This window comes from Heterodontus francisci, chromosome 5 (genome assembly GCF_036365525.1).
Source record: "Heterodontus francisci isolate sHetFra1 chromosome 5, sHetFra1.hap1, whole genome shotgun sequence".
In the NCBI taxonomy this organism is placed as follows: Eukaryota; Metazoa; Chordata; class Chondrichthyes; order Heterodontiformes; family Heterodontidae; genus Heterodontus; species Heterodontus francisci.
The window spans coordinates 66,168,725-66,196,181 of NC_090375.1; the positions used below are offsets into that span (position 1 = coordinate 66,168,725).

The window sequence follows — 27,457 nt, forward strand, 5'->3', positions numbered from 1 at the left end:
ACCGCTTTTTGAGGAAGCGAATTCCAAAGATTCACGACTCCTCATCTCTGTCTTAAATGGGCGACCCCTTATTTTTAAACAGTGACCCCTAGTTCTAGATTCTCCCACAAGGAGAAACATCCTTTCCACATCCACCCTGTCAAGACCCCTCAGGATCTTATATGTTTCAATCAAGTCACCTCTTCCTCTTCTAAATTCTAGCGGATACAAGCCGAACCTGTCCAATCTTTCTTGTAAGACAGCCCGCCCATTCTAGGTATTAGTCTTGTAAACCTTCTCTGTACTGCTTCCAATGTATTTACATCCTTCCTTAAATAAGGAGACCAGTACTATACACAATACTCCAGATGTGGTCTCACCAATGCCCTGTATAGCTGAAGCATAACCTCCCTACTTTTGTATTCAATTACCCTTGCAATAAACAATAATATTCCATTAGCTTTCCTGATTATGTGCTGTAACTGTATACTAACCTTTTGCAATTCATGCACTAGGACACCCAGATCCCTCTGCATCTCAGAGCTCTGCAATCTTTCACCGTTTAGATAATATGCTTCTTTTTTATTCTTCTTGCCAAAGTGGACAATTTCCCACTTTCCCACATTATACTCCATTTGCCAGATCTTTGCCCACTCACTTAACCTATCTATATCCCTTTGTAGCCCCCTTAAGTCCTCGTCACAAGTTACTTTCCTACCTATCTTTGTGTCATTAGCAAATTTAGCAATCATACCTTCGGTCCCTTCAACTAAGTCATTTATATAAATTGTAAAAAGTTGAGGCCCCAGCACAGATCCCTGTGGCACACCACTCATTACATCTTGCCAACCAGAAAATGACCCATTTATGCCTACTCTCTGTTTCCTGTTAGCTAACCATCTTCTATCCATGCCAACATATTACCCCCTACACCATGAGCTTTTATTTTCTGCAATAACCTTTGATGTGGCACCTTATCAAATGCCTTCTGGAAATCTAAGTGCAATACATCCACCAGTTCCCCTTTATCCACAGCACATGTAACTCCCTCAAAGAACTCCAATAAATTGGTTAAACATGATTTCCCTTTCATAAAACCATGTTGACTCTGCCTGATTACCTTGAATTTTTCTAAATGCCCTGCCATAACGTCTTTAATAATAGCTTCTAACATGTTCCCTAAGACAGGTGTTAAGCTAACTGGCCTGTAGTTTCCTGCTTTCTGTCTGCCTCTCTTTTTGAATAAAGGAGTTACATTCGCTATTTTCCAATCTAATGAAACCTTACCCGAATCTAGCGAATTTTGGAAAATTAAAACTAACGCATCAACTATGTTTCCCCATGTGGGAGAATCCAGAACTATGGGTCACTATTTAAATATAAGGGGTTGCCCATTTAAGACAGAGATGAGGAGAATTTTTTTCCTGAGTCTCTTCTTCAAAAGGCAGTGGAAGCAGAGTCTTTAAATATTTTTAAGGCAGAGGTAGATAGATTCTTAATAAGCAAGGGCGTGAAAGGTTATCAGGGGTGGGCGGGAATGTTGAGTTGAGGTTACAGTCAGATCAGCCATGATCTTATTGAATGGCGGAGCAGGCTCGAGGGGCTGAGTAACCTACAGTTGCTCCTAATTTATATGTTGGTTTTAATTTATTTAGTTATATCTGAAAGACTTAGATATTAAATGAAGATAAGTGTAATTTCCTGGAGTGAAAATAGCTCATAAAGACGAACAAATCACTTTTAATGTGAAAATATGGTCAGTGCTAGTTGATTTTACAACCAACTTGATAATTGAATCATGATTTCTGAGTTTAATTCCTTTTATCTATGATTAACCTACATGATGTCTATAACATAGAAGTGAAATAATTGGTGGAAAATCATTTTTATTATTTAAAAAGTGAAATTTAGTGTGAATTATAAAGATGTGTTAATGATGGATGGGAGGCTGTACAATCTGAAAAACTGTTGAATAGGTACTCATACAATCTGAAAAATTGAACATTTGTTTACTTATGGGTATACTTATGCAGTTACTAAACTGCATACTTGAGAACTAAACAATAGGATTTATATAACTTTTAAAAATGTCAGACTGTACTCTTTGGTTCAAGAAGCATTGGAGACCAAATGTAGAAGGATAAGCTATTTTCTTTAGAACTAGTTATAAAGCATATAACTAAATTAAATTATAATCAAGTTGTCCTTGTAAAATCAAACACAGGGACATTACTTCAAGAATATTGCTGGAGCAAATTTGTAATACATTTAGCCTTTAACTTCAAATGGTGATTGCGAACAAGATGCCCTTATTGATTTTTAGCTGATCAACATTACAAGAATTAAATAGTTATTAATAAATCCAAGAGATAAATAAGGAGAAATTTATTTACCCGAGTGGTGAGAATGTGAAACTCACTACCACAAATAGAACCATAGGACCAAAAAGTTACGGCACAGAGGAGGCCATTCAGTCCATTGTGTCTGCACTGGCTGAAAAAATGAGCTGCCCAATCTAATCCCACCTTCCAGCACCTGGTCCATAGCCTTGCAGATTACAGCACTTCAGGTGCATGTTCAGGGACCTTTTAAAAGGGTTAAGGGTTTCTGCCTCCACCACTGATCCGGGCAGTGAATTCCAGACACCCACCACCCTCTGGGTGAAAAGCTTTTCCTCATGTCCCCTCTAATCCTTCTACCAATCACCTTAAAATAGCTTAAATACTTTCAAAAGGAAACGAGATCAATACATGAGAGTAAAACGCATAAAAAGATATGCTGAAAAGCTGAGATGAGACAGATAGAATGGGAGGAGATTGTTGTGGAGTATAATCACCAGCACAGACTAGATGGGCCGAATGGCTTATTTCTGTGCTGCATGTTCTATTTAAACAAAACGGTGTAATTTGAATTATTGTAGTAAGCAACCGCACGTATATTGTTGATCAGCATTTGATGATTTTCGGAATTGGTGTGTAATTTTATGCACTGCTTTGCTAAACATATCATGGAGGTGGCTTTTGTTATTGAATCGATTCTCTTTGAGGGAAGATAAAAATACATTGAATTGTTTTTTTTTATTTCCAAAATATACTTTATTCATAAAAATCTGTAAAAATGACATTACAAACAGTTTCAAACAGCACCAAGTCATAAAATGCAAACAGTGCAAAGGAGGTCAGTTTCCTTCAATACAGGAGTGAGTTGCCTCACAACCCTTCCATTTCATTTTTCATGCCATATACATTTTACAGCAAACGAAAATGTTCCCGATACAGTTCGAGGGGTTTTCCATTGATCCAGCACTTCAGTTCAGCTTGGTGGGGGGACCTTACACAGTGGTCTTTGGGCGTGCAGGAAGGATCTGACGGGGAGGGCTCTTCTCACCACCAGCCAAGCTACATCTTGGTGCTTGTTTGAAAGTTCTGGGGATGAGGCATTCTGCCAAAAGACTTTGGCGGTCTGCTCGGGGAACTATCCAACAGGATCCACCATCTCCTTTTCCCGTAGGGCCTTGGGGACATTCCGTGCAAACCACTTCCTGATGGATTGGTGGTCAAAGGTGTTTTCCCACAGAAACTGCTGCACAAAGGATAGGTGGTACGGCACAGTCCAACTGGATGGAGCGTTCCACGGCAATGTGACTAGGCCCATCCTTTGCAACACCAGGGACAGATAGAACCTCAGCACGTAGTGACACTTGGAGTTTGTGTACTGGAGGTCTATACACAGCTTGATGCAGCCGCACACGAAGGCAGTCATCAGGATGAGGGCGATGTTGGATACATTTTTCCCACCCTTATCCAGAGGTTTGAACATCGTGTCCCTCCAGACCCAGTCAATTTTAGATCCCCAGATGAAGCGGAAAATGGCACGGGTGACCGCCACAGCGCAGGAGTGGTGTATGGGCCAGACCTGCGCCACGTACAGCAACAACATGAGCGCCTCGCACCTGATCACCAGGTTCTTACCCACAATGGCGAGAGATCGCTGCTCCCACATGCTGAGCTTGTGTTGTACCCAGGCTACTCGCTCCTTCCAGGTTTTGGTGCCCACCCCGGCCCTTCCGAACCATATCCCCAGCACCTTCAGGTAGTCTGACCTGACGGTGAAGGGGACAAAGGATCAGTCAGCCCAATTCCCAAAGAACATGGCCTCGCTCTTGCCGTGATTAACTTTGGCTCCCGAGGCCAGTTCGAACTGGTCGCAGATGCTCATCAGTCTGCGCACAGACAGCGGATCCGAGCAGAAGACGGCGACGTCATCCATGTACAGGGAGGTTTTAACCTGAGTGCCTCCGCTGCCTGGGATTGTCACCCCTCTTATGCTCGCATCCTTCCTAATAGACGTAGCAAAGGGTTCAATACAGCAAACAAACAAGACAGGGGAGAGGACAGCCCTGTCTGACTCCAGATTGGATCGGGAAACTTTCCGATTCCCACCCGTTGATTGAGACTGCCCTACTGATGTTTGTGTAGAGCAGTTTGATCCAATTGCAGATTCCCTCCCCAAACCCCATTTTGAAAAGCACGTCCATCATGTAGGTGTGCGATATCCTGTCAAAAGCCTTCTCCTGGTCCAGGCTGATGAGGCAGGTGTCCACCCTCCTGTCCCGTACATAGGCGATCGTATCCCTGAGTAGCGCGAGACTATCAGAGATCTTCCTGCCGGGTACAGTACAGGTCTGATCAGGGTGGATCACCAACTCCAGAGCAGACTTGACTCAACTGGCTATGACTTTTGACAGAATCTTGTAGTCAACATTAAGAAGTGAGATGGGCCGCCAATTTCTGATTTCTCCCCCTTCCGCTTGTAGATGAGGATGATGATGCCTTTCCTCATGGATTCTGACATGCTGCCAGCCAGGAGCATACTCTTGAATACTTCCAGCAGGCCCAGGCGGACCCCGTCCCACAGGGCTGAATACTACTCAACCAGTAAGCCATCGCTTCCGGGAGTTTTACTCGTCTCGAAGGACTTGACGGCCTTTGTCAGTTCGTCCAGAGTTAGCAGCTTTTTTATTTATTTAGAGATACAGCACTGAAACAGGCCCTTCGGCCCACCGATTCTGTGTCGACCATCAACCACCCATTTATACTAATCCTACATTAATCCCATATTCCCTAGCACATCCCCTCAATTCCCTTACCACCTACCTAAACTAGGGGCAATTTACAATGGCCAATTTACCTATCAACCTGCAAGTCTTTGGCTGTGGGAGGAAACCGGAGCACCCAGCGGAAACCCACGCGGTCACAGGGAGAACTTGCAAACACCGCACAGGCAGTACCCAGAATCGAACCCGGGTCGCTGGAGCTGTGAGGCTGTGGTGCTAACCACTGCGCCACCCAAACATTGAATTATGTTCTATTACTCTATACAATGAAAATAATTATTTTTTCATGTTGAAAAGGTACCTGATGTCGTTCGCAACATGTTTCACTACCTTCGAACTGAGGGCCTCAAAAATATTTTATCAAAAATGTTATATTGGGCGTGTAGACAATAAACGTCATGGTCTTAATGTATAAAACAGAATTTATGTTTCCTTTGTTCACAGTTACTTGATATATTCAAGATTTCCTTAACGTTCTGACGATCCATATGTAAATAATATTTAAATAAAATGTAAATTATGTTCCATAACAATTGATATGAATGCCACCTCTCCCTAAAAAGGCTTTGTCGGAATAATATGCGTATTTTTTTAATTGTACATAAAAATTCAGAACATTTGCAACTATTTTTTTTAAGTACGAACTTCCCATTTGAGGTCAACCTGTTTGCTTGCTGTGCACCGAAGCAGCCGCCAGACTCTCTCGACTTCCTCCTGGCTCCCACATCAGATCACGTGCGTTAGTGATAGAACGTCCCCAGATTGGAACGCTCCTCTGATTGGACCGGAGACAGTCGGTGCGAGGCGGGGCATTGTGACGCGCGGCGACGATCAGCTGTTGGAGTTCCACAACAATAACAATACAGGGAGGTGAGAGCTGACTGGACGGAACAGGACATTCATCCGGTGACGCTCTTAAAACACAACAACAAAAAGACATACAGCAACTCTCATTTTACCCCCTCTTTTGTTTTCTACCTCACGCAAAAAAAAAATCCTTAAAACAAGACCGAGCCCGCGCTGAAAATTTTGTTTACATGCAAAACGGGAGAAAAAGTGCAATATCTAAAATCAGGCAAGTGGCATCAACTTTCCTTGCGTCTGGTTGCATTTTACTTATGATCGCGATTCTCTTGCGTTAGCCGGGGAGAAGGTGCGAGAAAGGAGAGGAAAGACAAAGCGAAGGGAACTGAAGTCGGGCAAAGCGAACGGATGCTCGGGGTAAAGTGTATTTGTTCGGTCGAGTCTGTTCCTTTTTTCTTCAGCGTTAACAGTGTCGCGTCGTGTTAATCTGGTAATGTTGACATTTTAAAACGCGACCACCGAACCCTTTATGGATGGTACCGTTCAGCAGCTCGGGTGTCGGTTTACTCGATCTTACAGCCAGACGTCCAGCTGGGCGCTTTAAAATGCTTACGTTAGCTTTTTAAGGCGTAACTAAACAGTCTTGAACTGGGCTCTGCGGTTTCTGGAGTGAGGTTAGAGACATTTTGCTGTTTTGTTGCTGTTGCTCGCTAGAGCTGGTGCCGATGTTTGTTTTCTTGTATGGAATGTTTAATGACCGGTTAATCAGTGTTGCTTTATTTGAAAGCAATTTTAAATATTTGCTGAATCAATAGTTCAGTTGTGTTTGGTTTTACATCTACACATGATGGAAGTAAATTCTAGTCATATATATATGTATATATATATGAGGATTATTTATGGTAGAATGTGACTTATTTCTCACCTAGTGGTGCTGGACTGGAACTCTTCTCGACGAACAAAGAATTGTACCATTAATGCGGCTAATCTGCTAATGGACACTGTAGTGATGAATTTCTTTTCAACACACCAGAAGCCCAACATTGTGGGTGCTGGTGGTGGAGGGACCTGGCTGAAGGGATTCCGAATCCAGGCGGTTCCTGTTGAAGCACCATCTTCCCCTGATTCGGCAGAACTCTGTGATGTCACCCTCGGATCTGGCATTCGGTTCATGGGACTTTGGATTGTAGCCAGCTGGTGTCATGGCAACCTGGGGCTGCTTCCATCCTCAGCCAAACGTGCTACTGGGGCATCTTAAAAGTAGTTAGTTACACAGATGCTGCTGGATGACAGACAGTGGATTTCTTTTGTCCAGTAATCTAGTCAGACGTTGTAGTAATTGCTTGAAAAGTTTGTTTCATCAGCTAAACCCAGTATTGGATTAATGCCAGTAATCCAATGGTGGACATCTGGCTTTTTTATTTTGGAAAGTAAAATTACCGCTGGTTACTGTGATTATTTAGTACTTTACAGAATCGAAGGCCAAAGTTGCCTTCCAGACTAAATTACAAAATTCTCAGTATAATATAGTGAACAAACTTAATCAAGAACATTTGGAAATTGCTTACTGTCTTCTAATATAGAGAAGCAATGATATTCCCTTGAATAAGTTATTAAATGCACTCTCACTGCTTATCAGATGATATGGTATAATACTGCTGGTCAAATCACAAGATAGGATCACACAAGCAAACCCAGTCAGCCCATAGTAGCCAGATTGACCCTATAACATCCAACTGCTACTTGAATGAATCCGGAGTTTTTGCCTCCTATCACCTTAACCAGAAGTCCATTCTATGTGTTGATCAACTTTCGCTTACAAGAAGCAGCCTTCAATTTGTTGGTGTTTATAGTGGTATACAGTCATGAGGGAGTTGCCCTGGGAGTTCTCAACATCGACTCCAGACCCCATGAAGTCTCATGACATCAGGTCAAACATGGGCAGGGAATCCTGCTGATTACTACCTACTGCCCTCCCCTCAGCTGATGAATCGGTACTCCTCCATGTTGAACAGCACTGGGAGGAAGCACTGAGGGTGGCAAGGGCGCAGAATGTACTCTGGGTGGAGGATTTCAATGTCCATCACCAAGAGTGGCTTGGTAGCACCACTACTGACTGAACTGGCCAAGTCTTACAGGGCATAGCTGCTAGACTGGGTCTGCGGCACGTGGTGAGGGAAACAAGAAGAGGGGAAAAATATACAAGACCTCGTCGTCCCCAATCTGCCTGCCACAGATACATCTGTCCATGACAGTATTGGTAGGAGTGACCACAGCACAGTACTTGTGGAGACAAAGTCCTGTCTTCACATTGAGGATACCCTCCATCATGTTGTGTGGCACTATCGCTGTGCTAAATGGGATCGATTTCGAACAGATCAACCAATGCAAAACTGGGCATTCATGAGGCACTATCGGCCATTAGCAGCAGCAGAATGGTACTCAACCACAATCTGTAACACATGGTCCGGCATATCCCCACTCCTCCATTGCATGCCAAACAGCGTAAGCAGCATGCAATAGACAGAACTAAGCAATCCCACAACCAACGGATCAGGTCTAAGCTCTGCAGTCATGCCACATCCAGTCGTGAATGGTGGTGGACAATTAACGAACTGGAGGAGGTGGCTCCATAAATATCCCCATCCTCAATGATGGGGGAGCCCAGCACATCAGTGCAAAAGATAAGGGTGAAGCATTTGCATCAATCTTCAGTCATAAGTGCCGAGTAGTTGATCCATTTCGGCCTCCTCCTGCAGTCCCCAGCATCACAGACGTCTGTCGTCAGTCAATTCGATTCACTTCGCGTGATATCAAGAAATGACTGAAGGCACTGGATATGCAGAGGCTATGGGCCCTGACTACATTCCAGCAATTGTACTGAAGACCTGTGCTCCAGAACTTGCCGTGCCCCTAGCCAAGCTGTTCCAGTACAGCTACAACACTAGCATCTATCCAGCATTGTAGAAAATTGCCCAGATATGTCCTGTACACAAAAAGCAGGACAAGTCCAACCCGGCCAATTACTGCCCCATCAGTCTACTCTCAATCATCAGTAAAGCGATGGAAGGTGTTGTCGACAGTGCTATCAAGCGGTACTTGCTTAGCAATAACCTGCTCACTGACGCTCAGTTTGGGTTCCGCCAGGATCAATCAAGCTCCTGACCTCATTACAGCCTTGGATGAAACATGGACAAAAGATCTGAGGTGAGGTGAGAGTGACTGCCCTTGACATCAAGGCAGCATTTGACCGGCTCTGACATCAAGGAACCCTAGCAAAACTGGAGTCAATGGGAATCGGGGAAAACTCTCCGCTGGTTGGAGTCATACCTAGCACAAAGGAAGATGGTTGTGGTTGTTGGAGGTCAATCATCTGAGCTCCAGGACATCACTGCAGGAGTTCCTCAGGATAGTGTCCTAGGCCCAACCATCTTCAGCTGCTTCATCAATGACCTTTCTTCAGTCATAAGGTCAGAAGTGGGGATGTTCGCTGATGATTGCACAATGTTCAGCACCCCATTCATGACTCCTCAGATACTGAAGCAGTCCGTGTAGAAATGCAGCAAGACCCTGGTCAATATCCAGGCATGGGCTGATAAGTGGCAAGTAACATTTGTGCCTCACAAGTGCCAGGCAATGACCATCTCCAGCAAGAGGGAATCTAACCATCTCCCCTTGACATTCAATGGCATTATGATCGCTGAATCCCACACTATCAACGTCCTGGGAGTTACCATTGACCAGAAACTGTACTGGAGTAGCCATATAAATACTCTCCACTGCCCTGAATGGGTATAGCTCCAACAACACTCAAGAAGCTCGACACCATCCAGGACAAAGCACCCCATCCGCAAACATTCGCTCCCTCCACCACCAACGCACAGTGGCAGCAGTGTACCATCTACAAGATTTACTGTAGAAATTCACCAAGGCTCCTTCAACAGCACCTTCCAAACCCGTGAACCTCTACGACCTAGAAGGACAAGGGCAGCAGATGCATGGGAACCCACCACCTGCAAATTTTCCTCCAAGCTACACACAGTCCTGACTTGGAACTATATCACCATTCCTTCACTGTCGCTGGGTCAAAATCCTGGAACTCCCTAGTAGCACTGTGAGTGTACCTACCCCACATGGACTGCAGCAGTTCAAGAAGGCAACTCACCACTATCTTCTCGAGCAATTAGGGATGAGCAATAAATGCTGGCCTAGTCAATGATTCCACAGCCCATTAACGAATAAAATAAAAATTATAAAGCTCCAAGAAGGAAGGTTAAATAAAGACCAAAATAACTTACAAAATAAAGTACAAGTGCCTAGTGTGTTACAGATCCCCGCTACATCTCAGAGTTGAGACTTTTTTTTAGAAAAGTTACTTCAGAGTATCTTTTTCTCATAAATTAATTTCTTGAGACATTTATTTCTATGGACTAGTATTTGTAATGTTATGTAAGTGTTGCAAAATAATTAAAGGCAGATATTGATTTTTCAATGTTAAGGCTTCAGGGATTGCTAGATATAACGCTTCTAGCTTTGCGTCACCAACTGTGCCAGTCACTTAAGTCATGGAGTGTCCCATATTGGGAGTTAAGAAAAGTGGAACTTGTTCTTGCTGTACCCATTTAGTATTAGTGTTAATAAGTTTGAGACTGGTCTCTTTTAATAAAGGAAAGGACTTGCTTTTATATAATGCCTTTCAAGACTTCAGGATGTCCCATAACACTTCACAATGAAGTACTTTTGAATTGTAGTCACAGTTGTAATGCAGGGAAATTTGACAGCCAATTTACACACAGTAAGCTCCTACAAACTGCAATGAAGTAAATGATCAGAAATCTGCTTTGTAATGTTGGCTGAAGGATAAATATTGGCCAGGCATTGGGAAAATGCCCCTGCTGTTCTTTGAATAGTACTGCGAGATGTCCACCGAAAAAGACAGATGGGGCCTCAGTTGAACATCTCATCCAAACAACAGCACTCCCTAAGCAGTGGACTAAGGTACTTCTTTGTACTTCATTGGCTGTAAACCGCTTTGGGGTGTCTGGTGGTCTTGCAAGATGCTGTATAAATACAAGTCTTTTTAAGGTGTCAGCCTGGGTTAAGTGTTTAGGGTTGTTGTCATGGGTGACTTCAACTTCCCTAATATTGATTGGAACCTCCTTAGTGCAAATAGTTTGGATGGAGCAGTTTTTGTCAGGTGTGTCCAGGAAGGTTTCCTGACTCAATATGTAGATAGGCCGACTCGAGGGGAGGCTATGTTGGATTTGGTGCTTGGCAACGAACCAGGCCAGGTGGCAGATCTCTCGGTGGGAGAGCATTTTGGTGATAGTGATCACAACTCCCTGACCTTTACTATAGTCATGGAGAGGGACAGGAGCAGACGGGATGGGAAAATATTTAATTGGGGGAGGGGGAATTACAATGCTATTAGGCAGGAACTGGGGAGCATAAATTGGGAACAGATGTTCTCAGGGAAATGCACGACAGAAATGTGGAGGTTGTTTAGGGAGCACTTGCTGCGACTGCTGGATAGGTTTGTCCCGATGAGGCAAGGAAGGGATGGTAGGGTGAAGGAACCTTGGATGACAAGAGATGTGGAACAGCTAGTCAAGAGGAAGAAGGAAGCTTACTTAAGGTTGAGGAAGCAAGGATCAGACAGGGCTCTCGAGGGTTACAAGGTAGCCAGGAAGGAACTGAAGAATGGACTTAGGAGAGCTAGAAGGGGACATGACAAAGTCTTGACGGGTAGGGTTAAGGAAAATCCCAAGGCGTTCTACACTTAGGTGAGGAACAAGAGGATGGCCAGAGTGAGGGTAGGACCGATCAGGGATAGTGGAGGGAACTTGTGCCTGGAGTCGGAGGAGATAGGGGAGGTCCTAAATGAATACTTTGCTTCAGTATTCACTAGTGAGAGGGACCTGGTCGTTTGTGAGGACAGTGTGAAACAGGCTGATATGCTCGAACAGGTTGATGTTAAGAGGAAGGATGTGCTGGAAATTTTGAAAGACATGAGGACAGATAAGTCCCCGGGGCCAGACGGGATATACCCAAGGATATTACAGGAAGCGAGGGAAGAGATTGCCGCGCCTTTGTTGATGATCTTTGCGTCCTCACTGTCCACTGGAGTAGTACCAGATGATTGGAGGGTGGCAAGTGTTATTCCCTTGTTCAAGAAAGGGAATAGGGATAACCCTGGTAATTATAGACCAGTCAGTCTTACGTCAGTAGTGGGAAAATTATTGGAGAGGATTCTGAGAGACAGGATTTATGATTATTTGGAAAAGCATAGTTTGATCAGAGACAGTCAGCATGGCTGTGTGAGGGGCAGGACATGCCTCACAAGCCTTATTGAATTCTTTGAAGATGTGACAAAACACATTGATGAAGGAAGAGCAGTGGATGTGGTGTATATGGATTTTAGCAAGGCGTTTGATAAGGTTCCCCATGGTAGGCTCATTCAGAAAGTAAGGAGGCATGGGATACAGGGAAAGTTGGCTGTCTGGATACAGAATTGGCTGGCCCATAGAAGACAGAGGGTAGTAGTAGATGGAAAGTATTCAGCCTGGAGCTCTGTGACCAGTGGTGTTCCGCAGGGATCTGTTCTGGGACTTCTGCTCTTTGTGATTTTTATAAATGACTTGGATGAGGAAGTGGAAGGCTGGGTTAGCAAGTTTGCCGATGACACGAAGGTTGCTGGAGTTGTGGATAGTGTGGAAGGCTGTTGTAGGTTGCAACGGGACATTGACAGGATGCAGAGCTGGGCTGAGAAGTGGCAGATGGAGTTCAACCTGGAAAAGTGTGAAGTGATTCATTTTGGAAGGTCGAATTTGAATGCAGAATACAGGCTTAAAGACAGGATTCTTGGTAGTGTGGAGGAACAGAGGGATCTTGGGGTCCATGTCCATAGATCGCTCAAAGTTGCCACCCAAGTTAATAGGGTTGTTAAGAAGGCGTATGGTGTGTTGGCTTTCATTAACAGGGGGATTGAGTTTAAGAGCCGCGAGGTTATGCTGCAGCTCTATAAAGCCCTGGTTAGACTACACTTGGAATATTGTGTTCAGTTCTGGTCGCCTCATTATAGGAAGGATGTGGAAGCTTTAGAGAGGGTGCAGAGGAGATTTACCAGGATGCTGCCTGGACTGGAGGGCATGTCTTACGAAGAAAGGTTGAGGGTGCTAGGGCTTTTCTCATTGGAACGAAGAAGGATGAGAGGTGACTTGATAGAGGGGTACAAGATGATGAGAGGCATAGATAGAGTGGATAGCCAGAGACCTTTTCCCAGGGTGGAAAGGGCTATCACCAGGGGGCATAATTTTAAGGTGATTGGAGGAAGGTTTCGGGGAGATGTCAGAGGTAGGTTCTTTACACAGAGAGTGGTGGGTACGTGGAATGCGCTGCCAGCAGTGGTAGTAGAAGCAGATACATTAGGGATATTTAAGTGACTCTTGGATAGGTACATGGATGATAGTAGAATGAAGGGTAGTTTGATCTTAGAGTAGGTTAAAGGTTCGGCACAACATCGTGGGCCGAAGGGCCTGTACTGTGCTGTTCTCTGTTCTATGTGTCTCTGGTATGTGGCTTGAACACACACAAGTGCTACCACTGAGTCAATACTGACACCTAATAAGTTACAAGAGGTTAAAGGTCAAAGAAAGTATAGCAGCTGAAATTTGAAATAAAAATGTAGTATACTGCATATCCGTAGTAGTTTCTGAATAGAGAAAAGATCAATTAATGTTTCAGGCGTAGACCCTTTGTCAGAATGGGAAACCAGAAATTGAGCAAACTTTTTATAGGACTGAACAAAAAACAAGGGGAGAACAACAGACAAAAAAGAAAAGTATGCTAACTTATCTGAGGCAGTGTTGCTTGTGAGCAAGTTTAATTAAAAAGTCAAAGAGAAGTGAGAGGAAAAGTCATGGTTGATAGACAATGATTATCTCAGTAAGACAGTGAAAAGGTACAAGAAACAAAAAAAGGATTAAAAATAAGGTGAATGGGAGAAGCAGACAGGAAAGGGAGGGAAGTTTCTAATGTTGGCGTCCAGACAAGAGGTCTTCCTGTGCTAAGGAGAAGGATACGAAGGTGTTTCAGAAGGATAAGATGTTTACAAAGCAATCACGCCATTTAGTCTCCCCAGTGTATAGGATACTGCACATTGAGCAGAAAAAAGAGTACATTAGATAAAGGTGGGTGTCACTTGGTGAAATATATATTTAAACATCTCAACAGCTGAGTTTTGTTTTAGCTATTTCTCACCCAGTGCCACACAGTATCTCCCTGACCTATTTGTAGGCCTACACGATTCCTGACCTGGTCTGTACTAACTTGTAAGTAGCCACAACGTGGCACAGTAGAGCAACTGAGGGTGATGACGTCCAGTTGTACCATATTGCTTTACCTATTGTAACTGGATTTTTATATACATCAGGGAAGCCCAACTAAAGGTATTGCCTAACATTGGTATGATGGAGGCTGGAACAGTTGCTTTTCACCTTCACAAACTTAGTTGTGGAGCCTGCCAGCATCTATAGTGTTCTTGCATTCTGATGAGCCAAAATGGTTGGAGCTTTTGATTTCAAATGGACTAAAATCACCAAGCCAAAAGACTAAAATTGTCCTTTTTTATTGCCAATGGAAGATACAGCTTACATTCCTGAGAAGAAATTAGATATTGGAGACCAGTCTCAAAGACTGATCCAGCCTTTCCTGTTGATCTAGTTAGTCTTTTATTGGTACCACCTGTTGAAATATGTTTCCATGGTAGAAACATTGTTTCTCACCTGCAACTTTGTTTTGAAATGTTTGATTTATTAGTCCTGAGAGACATTGCAGAAGATCAATTTGACTTAGAGATTTGCACAGCTTGTATTTTAAGACAATTTTTTTTCAGTTTCCTTCAGTTGAGCCATCATCCTTTTTCACAAGACTTTTATCATTCTTGTATTTTGTTCTGTATTCAACATTTTTTTGGGAGGGGTCTTTTTTATCTTAGCTTCCAGTTAATAGAAAAGGCTATTTCTTTTTACTGTCATTCTTCTGTAAAGTGACCATGTACCCATAACAAAGTATCCTGCAAGATGGATGACTGTGTTTGTGCACAGAGGACTGCAAAATGATATGGTTATATTATTTTTCCATTCACAAGTGTGTTATAGTTTGAGCAAATGAATGCCTAAAAACTAGCATAACGTTTCTGTTGTGGCGCAGATATTTCCCAGTAACCAACATTAGTATTTTGAACAAGAGTTTTCAGAGCTTGCTGTTCCAGGAAGTGAGCCTGACTGAAAGGTCTCTAAATATAGCAAACACGCCCTTTTAAACTTACATTCAAGTCACAGTAGTTTCCTAATATTGCTATTGCATCAATCCTTGCTAGTTATCATCAATGTGCCTAGCCATAGCTTGTAACAATTCTGGCCAATGGCTTGGCATTAATTTGAATTCCTTTGAGCTGAACAAGTTGACATTTTGCCAGATTCAGTCATATTAATGCAAACACTTCTTAAAAGAATTGTGTGCAGAGTTCTCACCATCCTTATGTTTTTAATATGTTCATCCTGTATAGCACTGTTGCTGATTGCCATTTCTTTTTAAGTCCTTGGACTATATATCATTGTGTAGTTTTCCATTCAGTACAACCAAAAGTACTATATCTAAAGCAGACTGCATAATTTGGAATAATTTTCCAATCAGCATCTTCCCCAGCCAGTCTTACAATCTCCATTAAATATAAATTGTCAAAACAGGGAACCTTTACTTTCGGCAGTTCTAAATCATGTACAGTCATAGAATCTGTCTCACTCACGAAACCTCATGAGGAAAGGTTTACATAAATACTCTTCACTCCCCAAATATTATTAAGCAAACAATATATTGTTCAGAAGAAAAAACATTGTCCTGTGATTTTTTTCCCCCCTCTTTTGTTCCTGAAGATCTGCACTCATGCTGGGTTATGGTTCCATGGTCGTTGGTCTTTTTCTGATACATTACACAAGTGACTGCTGTAGACATGTGAACCTAGGCAGTGAATGTCAGCAGGCTTGGCCATGAGGTCATCACAGATGCAGCCAATCCTGCTTTCACCTGATAGCCATACATGCACTTTCCAGTAGAGGTCACTGCTCTTCAATGAGAAGAAAACCTGGCTGATTATTTGCCTGACTCCATAGCTGAGGAAATGCTGGATCCAGTTGTATCAGTACTGCAACTCCAACAAAGACCGACCGACTCCACCCAGATAAGGGATAGAACCAGGAACTTTTCTGATCCGTATGGCTTTATCATCTGAGAAACCCTAAGAAAGAAAAAAAATGATTTGCAGTGAAGAAATGCACAAGATTTCAAGCTAAAGACTTTGTGACTTAACATTGGAGTGTTGCTTTAATAAGGTGTGCTTGGTTTACATAGGCTGGTTTAGGTTGTGGAGTATTACTGTATATTTCTTTTTCATGTTATCCAGTTTTATTTTTTTTACAGTTTTTAATATTTTTGTAACTTTTTTCCATACAGATAAATGAAAATTTGTATTTCTTCACTGTATGGAATTTTGGAATTACATGCATTTTGAGCACTCAGTGATCTACTTCCTTGTGCCACTAAAGTGATTAGTTGCTCCATTCAGTCAATCACCACTGTACAAAAGGAGAAGTACCTGACCTTCACTGAGCTATGTACCAACGCTTCTCAAGTATGTTGTTTGGAGTGATTGATCATGCTGAAAATGAAAGTCAGGAGCCTGAGATTAGTGAAAAGGAAGATGATGAATGGATTCTGGTTGATTATATAGGTAAGACAATTTAATCCCAAACACAAGTTCATGTGCATAAATAATCTATGGTATTTTATATTGATGACTACTTCAACAATAGCCTGTCTTATTTATACTCATTGGGCATCATGGCCAATATGGATATGATTACTTTTTTGTATTATAAATCATCATATAATGATTGAAACTTTTGGAGCAGTTTGAAGCACCTTTTCACATGACTATTTTGTGAGTTTAGCCACATCAAGGCTGCATTGTATGACCAGGTTTCATATAATTGCTATTACTCTAGAGTCACAGCTTGAATATTTCTTAAATCTTTGGTTAAACTAAATGCCACAGTGGCTGAATACACCATATAACATGTTTGAGTCATATAAACTAGAAACGTTGCAATTTGATTGCCAATCTGTGCTGAATTAACTATTCTTAGTCAAGTGTGGGAAGGGCTTTAACAATTTGTTTCTGGGCTAGGAAGGGTAAAAAGAAAATCTCTGATAGGTAACCCCTGTTGGAAAGTGTTGATGTGGACAGAAAGCAAAGCCTGGATCAGGCTCATCAGTAATGGCTAGGCCTACACTTGAAGGATGGCTAGGTGGCCAATGTGCCAAAGTAGTTTTTGTACCAGTGGAACTGTATGCCAATACGAGTCCACAGTTTATAGAGAGAAGGTGAGAAAATTGAGTTTGGTAAAGAGTCACAACACGACATACATCAAATGTGGAAACATATAAATAAAAAAACTCAAAAATAACAAGAAATAACATTTCTTGAAGTGTCACAAACCAAGTAGACGTGACTAACTACCATTACACCAATCAAATTATCACACACAACGATGCTGTTTCTTTTCATGACACTGGACATACACCTAATGAAGGTACTTTAGTTTTCAATAATCAGGAATTGTACCTTAATGAATTAGCCAATAATCTTAAATAATTTAAGGATTGTTGGATGGATTTTCCATTTCCCTTGTTTTAGTGTTTCATGGTTCAGAATTGCATTTGTTTAGAGCTTCTTTGATGTGACATCACATAACTCTGAGAATCTGCAGGAGTTCAGGTCTCCTTATCTGAGGAAGGATGTTCTTGCTATAGAGGGAGTGCAACGAAGGTTTACCAGACTGTTTACTGGGGTGGTGGGACTGACGTATGAGAAAAGATTAGGATTATATTCGCTGGAGTTCAGAAGAGTGAGGGGGGGATCTCATAGAAACCTATAAAACGCTAACAGGACTTGACAGGGTAGATGCAGGAAGGATGTTCCCGATGGTGAGGGAGTCCAGAACCAGGGGTCATAGTCTAAGGATACGGGGTAAACCTTTCAGGACTGAGATGAGGAGAAATTTCTTCACCTAGAGAGTGGTGAGCCTGTGGAATTCGCTACCACAGAAAGCAATTGAGGCCAAAACGTTGTATGTTTTCAAGAAGGAGTTAGATATAGCTCTTGGGTCTAAAGGGATCAAAGGGTATGGGGCGAAAGCGGGAACAGGCTACTGAGTTGGATGATCAGCCATGATCATAATGAATGGCGGAGCAGGCTCGAAGGGCCGAATGGCCTATTCCTGCTCCTATTTTCTTTGTTTCTATGTTTCAGGTGGGCTCCACCCATAACTTTGGCAGGAGACCAGCAGAACTCATTAAATAAAAAATTACAGGTTTCTTACATTTCCAAGACTCTCCAGTTTGTTTTGTAAGGGCAGAACCTTCACTCTCCCCTTACAAGGCAAATGTGTTCAGTGGATGGAGCTGGGGGAGAGTCTCACTATGCTGGGAGATTTAATTCAGAGCTCGCTGTCGGACTGGAGGCTGCTGTACTCAGTGAGATGAGACAAACCATCTTTCAGATGGTTGAATAGGTCAGGCAAGTTGTCTAGACTACTTCCCTCCCCGCCCCCCCCCCCCCCCCCACCCCAGCAATGCACACAGTAAAAATTGTGTTTACAAAAGTCTTGATACGCCTCTGCAAATAGGATGATAAACATGACTGAGTGGGGTGGGGGTGGGGGGTGTTGGGAGGGGCGGTACCTAAAGAACCCCCACTTCTAATGATGCACAGGCAGTGGATGGTGCAGCAGGAGTGGAGCCCACAGTCGTGTTTGTGCCTGCTTTCCCAATTCGGCGTTTTCCCATTGCCCCGCAAACTCCAGTTAGTTAACACTGGAGGGCACCGCCAGAATTGAATGCCATGGATTTCAGAGCCCATTAGTTTCCACTCCATTGACATCAGATATAGGAAAAGTTGGGTGAGATCAGCATTGGTTATTTATGATGTCATTGAAGCAGAACAGTATGAAAACTCATAAGGGAAATCACACTGCAAAATATCTGCCCCATACTGCTTCTAGCCATCAATTCAATAAATTAATCCAGTACAAATGAAAAACACTAGCATGTACACAGGTATTTCTTTTTTTGAGTAATTCCATAATGCTTCATTTTTCCTTTATCAATATGAATTGGTTATTGTATAAATAGACGACAGCATAGGTCTTTATCTAATCTGAAAATATCTCAGGAACTCTTTGGAACTGTGCTACTCATGTTAGACAATTGAGTGTATTTCTTTAAATGTAATTTTATTCTTTCTTGGGATATGGATGTCGCTGGCAAGACCAGCATTTGTTGCCCATCCTTAATTGTCTTTGACAACTGAGTGGCTTGCTAGGCCATTTCAGAGGGCATTGCTGTGGGTCTGGAGTCACATGTAGGCCAGACCAGGTAAGGATGGCAGATTTCCTTCCCGAAAGGACATTGGTGAACCTGATGGGTTTTTACAACTATCGGCGATGGTTTCAAGGCACCATTATTGAGACTAGCTTTCAATTCCAGATTTTTATTAGTTAATTGAATTTAAATTCCACCAGCTGCCGTGATGGGATTTGAATTCATGTCCTCAGGGCATTAGCCTTGGCCTCTGGATTACTAAAATAAAAGCAAAGTACTGCGGATGCTGGAAATCTGAAAGAAAAACAAGAAATGCTGGAAGCACTCAGCAGGTCTGGCAGCATCTGTGGAAAGAGAAGCAGAGTTAACGTTTTGGGTCAGTGACCCTTCATCGGAACCGAAGAACCGAGATCCTATCCCTCAGTATCTTCTCCAGCAGCTTCCCTACCACTGACGTCAGGCTCACCGGTCTATAATTACCTGGATTTTCCCTGCTACCCTTCTTAAACAAGGGGACAACATTAGCAATTCTCCAGTCCTCCGGGACCTCACCCATGTTTAAGAATGCTGCAAAGATATCTGTTAAGGCCCCAGCTATTTCCTCTCTCGCTTCCCTCAGTAACCTGGGATAGATCCCATCCGGACCTGGGGACTTGTCCACCTTAATGCCTTTTAGAATACCCAACACTTCCTCCATCCTTCTGCCGACTTGACCTAGAGTAATCAAACATCTGTCCCTAACCTCAACATCCGTTATGTCCCTCTCTTCGGTGAATACCGATGCAAAGTACTCGTTTAGAATCTCACCCATTTTCTCTGACTCCACGCATAACTTTCCTCCTTTGTCCTTGAGTGGGCCAATCCTTTCTCTAGTTACCCTCTTGCTCCTTATATATGAATAAAAGGCTTTGGGATTTTCCTTAACCCTGTTTGCTAAAGATATTTCATGACCCCTTTTAGCCCTCTTGATTCCTCATTTTAGATTGGTCCTACATTTCCGATATTCTTTCAAAGCTTCGTCTTTCTTCAGCCTCCTAGACCTTATGTATGCATCCTTTTTCCTCTTAGCTAGTCTCACAATTTCACCTGTCATCCATGGTTCCCTAATCTTGCCATTTCTATCCCTCATTTTCACAGGAACATGTCTCTCCTGCACGCTAATCAACCTCTCTTTAAAAGCCTCCCACATATCAAATGTGGATTTATCTTCAAACAGCTGCTCCCAATCTACATTCCCCAGCTCCTGCCGAATTTTGGTATCGTTGGCTTTCCCCCAATTTAGCACTCTTCCTTTAGGACCACTCTCGTCTTTGTCCATGAGTATTCTAAAACTTATGGAATTGTGATCACTATTCCCAAAGTAGTCCCCTACTGAAACTTCAACCACCTGGCCAGGCTCATTCTCCAACACCAGGTCCAGTATGGCCCCTTCCCGAGTTGGACTATTTACGTACTGCTCTAGAAAACCCTCCTGGATGCTCCTTACAAATTCTGCTCCATCTAGACCTCTAACACTAAGTGAATCCCAGTCAATGTTGGGAAAATTAAAATTTCCTATCACTACCACCCTGTTGCTCCTACATCTTTCCATAATCTGTTTACATATTTGTACCTCTATCTCACGCTCGCTGTTGGGAGGCCTGTAGTACAGCCCCAACATTGTTACCGCACCCTTCCTATTTCTGAGTTCTGCCCATATTGCCTCACTGCTCGAGTCCTCCATAGTGCCCTCCCTCAGCACAGCTGTGATATCCTCTTTGACCAGTAATGCAACTCCTCCCCCCCTTTTACCTCCCTCTCTATCCCGCCTGAAGCATCGATATCCTGGGATATTTAGTTGCCAATCGTGCCCTTCCCTCAACCAAGTCTCAATAATAGCAATAACATAATACTCCCAAGTACTAATCCAAGCCCCAAGTTCATCTGCCTTACCTACTACACTCCTTGCATTAAAACAAATGCACCTCAGACCACCAGTCCCTTTGCGTTCATCATCTGCTCCCTGCCTACTCTTTCCCTTAGTCACGCTGACTTCATTATCTAGTTCCTTACAGGCTTTAGTTACTACCTCCTTACTGTCCACTGACCTCCTCATTTGGTTCCCATCCCCCTGCCACATTAGTTTAAACTCTCCCCAACTGCGTTAGCAAAAGCACCCCCAAGGACATTGGTTCCAGTCCGGCCCAGGTGTAAACCGTCCAATTTGTAATAGTCCCACCTCCCCCAGAACCGGTCCCCAGAAATCTGAACCCCTCCCTCCTGCACCATCTCTCAAGCCACGCATTCATCCTGACTATTCTTTCATTTCTGCTCTGACTATCACGTGGCACTGGTAGCAATCCTGAGATTACTACCTCTGAGGTCCTACTTTTTAACTTGGCTCCTAACTCCCTAAATTCTGCTTGTAGGACCTCATCCCGTTTTTTTTACCTATATCATTGGTGCCTATGTGCACAACGACAACTGGCTGTTCACCCTCCCCCTTCAGAATGTTCTGCAGCCGATCTGAGACATCCCTGTCCCGTGCACCTGGGAGGCAACATACCATTCGGGAGCCTCGTTTTCGACCACAGAACCGCCTATCTACTCCCCTTACAATTGAATCCCCTGTGACTATAGCCCTTCCACTCTTTTTCCCGCCCTTCCGAACAGCAGAGCCAGCCACAGTGCCATGTACCTGGCTACTGCTGCCTTCCCCTGGTGAGCCATCTCCCTCAACAGTATCCAAAACGGTATACCTGTTTTGGAGGGAGATGACCGCAGGGGACACCTGCGCTGCCTTCCTGCTCTTTCTCTGCCTTTTGGTCACCCATTCCCTTTCTCCCTCAGCAATCCTAATCTGCGGTGTGACCAATTCGCTAAACGTGCTATCCACGACCTCCTCAGCATCGCGGATGCTCCAAAGTGAGTCCACCCGCAGCTCCAGAGCCGTCATGCGGTCTAACAAAAGCTGCAGCTGGACACACTTCCTGCACGTGAAGGAGTCAGGGACATCAGCCGTGTCCCTGAGCTCCCACATTGAGCAAGAGGAGCATAACCCGGGTCTGAGATCTCCTGCCATTTTTAATCTTAAGCTTAACTTAGATAAATGAAAAAGGAACGAAAAGTTTTTACCAATCTCACGATAAAAGGCCAACTGGGGTTTTCCAGTCAGCATCCAGGTTTCTACAGGTGCTGGGGGCCAATTGAGCCGCCTGGAGGTGGCCTCCCGGTCGCAAACTGGTGGGCCAGTACTCCAGGCAGACCTAGAAGCCCTCCCTGTCTACCTGGGTGCAGCAGCAGCCACAGGCCACCCTAGAGGGGATCCCCCCCACCACAGTGGTAGCCTGGCTGCAAAAGCCATTTTTTAATTTCAAGTTTAAAAAGTTGGACATAGGGCACCTCCATTTTGAAGCGCCCCCTCCCGCACTTATCATCCATTGCAGTCTGCTGCTGCTTTCAAGCTGGAAGGCCTCTCTCTGGCCCTCCAGCTTCTACAGCCCGTTCACCGTCTGGCTATTAATTGGCTGCCTGGGGAAAATCACAATGAGTGACTGTTTCGCACACAGTGCGGACCTCTGACCCATATTTCGTCCTTATGTCAGGATTCAGAAGCCCACAGGAGAAATCCACCCTGAGTCTCTTTGCAGCAGCTTCATTAAATTAACTTTCATTCAAGAATCTGTAAGAAAAATATTAATTTTAGTCTTTTCGCATTAACCAAATACTAAATGGGTATGTGGAGTTGAGAATGCATCCACTTGATTCTTAAGGCTTTACTAACTCATTCACTGAATAATTTCTGCAATTTTTTCAATGGCACCTTACCAAGTATTCATTATATTTCAGAACAATTTTTCCCAAGTTATTTTCTTCCAGCAGCTACTGGCTGCAGATTTGAGACAACTGTCTTTGCTACAATTGTGTCCAGCTGCACATTATTGTGTAGCTGAATTTATGGCCCTCATTTATATAACTTCAACATTGTTCAGTCTAATTCATACCATGTAATAATTTTTTCTCTTTTCCAAATACTTAACTCAGAATATATGCAATTAACATATCTGAATATTAAACAAAAAATATACACATCATAAATATAGAATACAGCTTTTGGACTGCTCCACTTGTGGAAGAAAAGCAAGAACTTATTTCCTTGGCACAATATTAAGTATATATGTAGCTAATGCCTGTCCTTTTTCAGTGTTACACATACACTTTCCAGCAGTAGGTATTGGATGATAATCAAGATTGTGCTCCCTAGCCTGGGGACACTGAGGTCAAATGTAGAATTTCCATACTACCAGTACATAGTTAAGAGCATCTCTCAGCAGAAACCAGATGCCGGATTTTCAAAGCGGAATCGGGAACCCGACACCTAGATAATTTCTGGATCCAATCCCATGCCTCAACTGTGTCGCTTACACGATGCTATTTTGAAATGGAAATGCCCTAATTAGGAAGGAGGCGAGTTCAGTACCCAATTAGTGGTGCCGAGCATCTCCAGGAGTGGGAGCTCTCTGCACAGCATGAGCAGCATTGGGAGATGGCCGCTATAATGGGGCCTGCCGCTGCCTTGCTGAAGAGAGCAGGCAGCTCCTTAGAGGGCCAACAGCATAAAACAGTAAGACAGCATTCAAACATCCAAAACTGAGGTAATGCACATGATCCAATGCAAGATCTCCAAGGGCTCCATAATTTTCAATCTCCAAAGAAAAAGATTTCCCTTCGCCCCGCTGTGAACCCAACAGCTGTGCAGGAACATGCAACAGACAGTTTGGAGCAAATTTGAAAGTTACAGTCCCGACCTCTCTGCAGCCTCCTAGGAGCTTAATGGGCCATTAATTGGTGGCAAGTGGGTTTCCCATTCCGTCCTCCTCACCCCCTCCCCACCCCCACCGCCTGCCCTTTAATAATTGGAGTCTGTCCCAGAGGTGTCAGGATGCGGAGATGCCCTCCAGGACTGCAATTATTAAACCACATCTGCACCTGGTCCTGATCCCACCGGCATTCGAAAATCTGGCCCCAGAGATCAAACTTGAAACTTTGATCAGAATTTTGCAGTCAGCGGCGAAGTGATGCTACTTGCTGATGACCTCAAAGAAAGCTCCCCATAAAGATGTAGTAATCTCTGGTGTGGATCTCACATTTCCCGACATTAATTTCATTCTGGTGCCAGCTAGGGAACCTCTGGCGTCCAGCAACAGTGATGCCATCAAGCAGGTTAAGCAGCCAAACACATTGAAGAATTCTTATAGACAGCAAACCAGGATGGAACAGGCAGGCTTTCGTATTCACCTTTTATAATTTTATAGGAAGTGACATCCACATGGGATTAAGATGGATGTTGAAATATCATCAAAAAAATGTTAAGTTTTTCTTTTATTATGTCATGCTGGGTCCCTACCTGCCAAGAATGAGGCACTTTAATTTTGTTGCAAACATTGATTTTTAACTGTTGCTGGAGTGAGGAAATGACTTGTTAAACAGATCAGCTGTGGCTAGAAAAGACATTTGCATATTGACAGACAGTACTGGAAGGACAAAGGACCATTCCCTGACACATGCGACCCACAATGGATGCTGATCACTGGAGAGTGAGTGGGTGGGGAAGTGCATTTTAGGGCTTGCTGGGGTGATGCAATCCACAGGGGCCAGGACAGGTTAGACCAGGCTGTTCCAGGGCTTTCTTTTGAACTGGCCACAGAGAGTTTGAACTCAAAAAGACTGTTTGCTCCTGGACTGAGAAGATCTCTTCTGTCTGCTCCCATCTCTTTCTCAGAAGCCTCTGAATCTACTGAAGACACATGAACCCCAAGAGAGAAAAGTCTCCTACAGCAAAAAAGGTTTAAGACGAATACTGGGTCCCAATGAAAAGCAAGTTCAACCTACAATCAAGGACTCTACAGTGAGATTGAAGATCCATAACAAAAAACCCTCTTCAGATATTGCCTCAAACTTTTCCACTTTATTTCTATTGCTCTGTTCTGACTCTATCTGCATGTGTGTATCACATAAGCATGTTAGCGTGGGCGCATCGTGTATCCATAGGCGTTAACCGAAGTAGAGTTTTAAGTTTAATAAATTTCAACCTTTCTTCTTTAAAACTAAGAAAACCTGTTTGTGCTGGTTTCTTTGTCTTATAATTGGAAAGCAGTGAACAAGGATTCACCAAGAAGGAGCTAAAAACAGTGTATTTCAAATTAAACCCTGTTACAGTAACACCAGGTGAAGACTGAAAGGGAACCCCAGACCTCTTTCTCACCTGGTCGTAATAATTATTTTAAAAATCTGTGGAACTTTTAGCATAGGAAAGAGAAATTTGACATTCTACAAATATAAAATTAGTTTTTCATTACTAGAGAGGTTGTTCATCAGTAATTATTACTTAGTACACTTATAAAAACTCAGTTACACCTCATTTAGCAAGGTGCAACTTTTTAAAAGGGGTTTTTACAGCAAAGCTGATAGCGTAAAAAGTGAAAGTTCATGTGATATCAGTGATTCTTAATCGATCTCCATTTGAGAGGACTTCAACAGCACACCCTGTGGAGGAGCGGGGAATCACTGACATCAGCTTCTGGATTTCCACATTTAAATGCACATCTCCAGATGCTCGAAGTTGCTGTCAGTTTCACAGAGTAATGACGGTGAACACTGGCAGTTTTGCTGTCATTAAAACTGCAAAATCCAGGCCTCATTAATCTTTACAGCTTAGTCCTATACTATATTGTTGATTTACCCACTCTCACATGGTTTCTTTGTACTATGGCATTTATAATAACTAAATTTGATATGCAAAATTCCTAATCATAAATTGATTCTCCTCTTTCTCCCCTCATTTTAAAAGTAAATGCTGATTCAATTACATAATAAAATGGAAATTACTGTAGGAATTACTATAAAAACAATGATGCTTAAACATCACTAATGCTGAATAAAAAGTTGTAATTTAAACATTTTTAATGTATAAAATGCCCCCACCCTTCAAGCTGGGTTCAAGGGTTAGATTTAATTCTGTGGATATTTTGAAGGCATGGCATACTTCTATTATACAGAGATGTTTATTGTAGTCTTTTGAAACCTTACATTTTATATATTGTTAATATATGTTAAATATTTGCCTTTAAAATGTAGCACAATGTGGTGTTTGGAAAATCCTGTAGTAGCAATACTTAATGCACTGTTTCTTCTTGATTATTAGTACTTTTTTGTGTGTGTGTATGTGTGTGTGTGTGTATATATATATATATATATATATATATGTATATATCCTTTACATAAGCTGCAGAATTGATTATAAAATTAAACTAATAAATGTATTTCCTTTTTCTCACCCTTTCCCCAATACCTGCTTCATTTTTTTAAACTTTAATGTTTTACTACTTGCATGTCCCATTTATTTTCCGTTCCCTACTTCTAATATAACTTGACTGCTGCTTGTTAGATGCTTGCACTAAATGCTCTAGAGAAGAAACAGATGGCATAGACAGAGCATCCTCTCCAAATTCTGCCATTTTCTCCTCTTCAACTTCTTCTGTTGAGTTGCTTGGCAATTGCAGTGATCCCTGCTTTCTTCAGCTTGACTCCTGCGCTTTGGAGGAGAGCTGGTTCATTACCCCTCCCCCCTGTTTCACTGCAGGTGGTCATGCCCCAGTGCAGGTGGAGACCAGCCCAATGGAAAATCTTCTTATTGAACACCCCAGCATGTCTGTATATACAGTGCACAATGTCCGAAGCAATTTGAGAGAGAACAGCAGGTCTGTTGAATATGCGAATCAAACTATCAGGTAGGTTTGTAATAACAATGGCTTTGATACTTACAAATTGGGAGTTACATTAGAAAGAAGAGAACCCCAGTACTATTTTCTTTTTAAAAAGTGGGTTTATGTAATGTTAATTATTTTAAATTACAAAGATTGGAAACTTGATTTTGATCTAGCAGAAGTCTAGAAGTATGGATGTCGATGACTCTTGTCATGTTGAGTGATGAACATAGACAATACTAGAACTGAAATAGAGTCCTAAGTAATGGACATTTTATGGTAGTCCCAATATTTTTACCAAAAGTAGAACTGTTGCAATCTCAAAACTGCACTGTGGATCAATATCTAGATTTTCAACTATGCTCCTCATTCT

The 27,457-nt window shown here is 42.8% G+C and overlaps 2 protein-coding genes across 3 annotated transcripts in view; both read left to right on the plus strand.

Annotated features, from left to right (window-relative positions):
• ccne2 (cyclin E2) overlaps positions 1 to 27,457 on the plus strand; it is a 266,305-nt gene that overhangs the window by 127,668 nt on the left and 111,180 nt on the right. The gene's annotated exons all lie outside the window — the stretch shown is intronic.
• The window catches only part of tp53inp1 (tumor protein p53 inducible nuclear protein 1), a 34,470-nt gene continuing 12,941 nt past the window's right edge, over positions 5,929 to 27,457 (plus strand). The window contains exons 1-3 of one of the 2 annotated variants that reach the window (XM_068031558.1): positions 5,929 to 6,170; positions 16,412 to 16,688; positions 26,766 to 27,108. In XM_068031558.1, the coding sequence (XP_067887659.1) occupies positions 16,571 to 16,688; positions 26,766 to 27,108 (461 nt within the window). In that variant the 5' untranslated portion in view covers positions 5,929 to 6,170; positions 16,412 to 16,570. Of the gene's footprint in view, positions 6,171 to 6,240; positions 6,317 to 16,411; positions 16,689 to 26,765; positions 27,109 to 27,457 lie in introns of those variants that run through there. The other variant, XM_068031560.1, reaches the window with a different exon arrangement.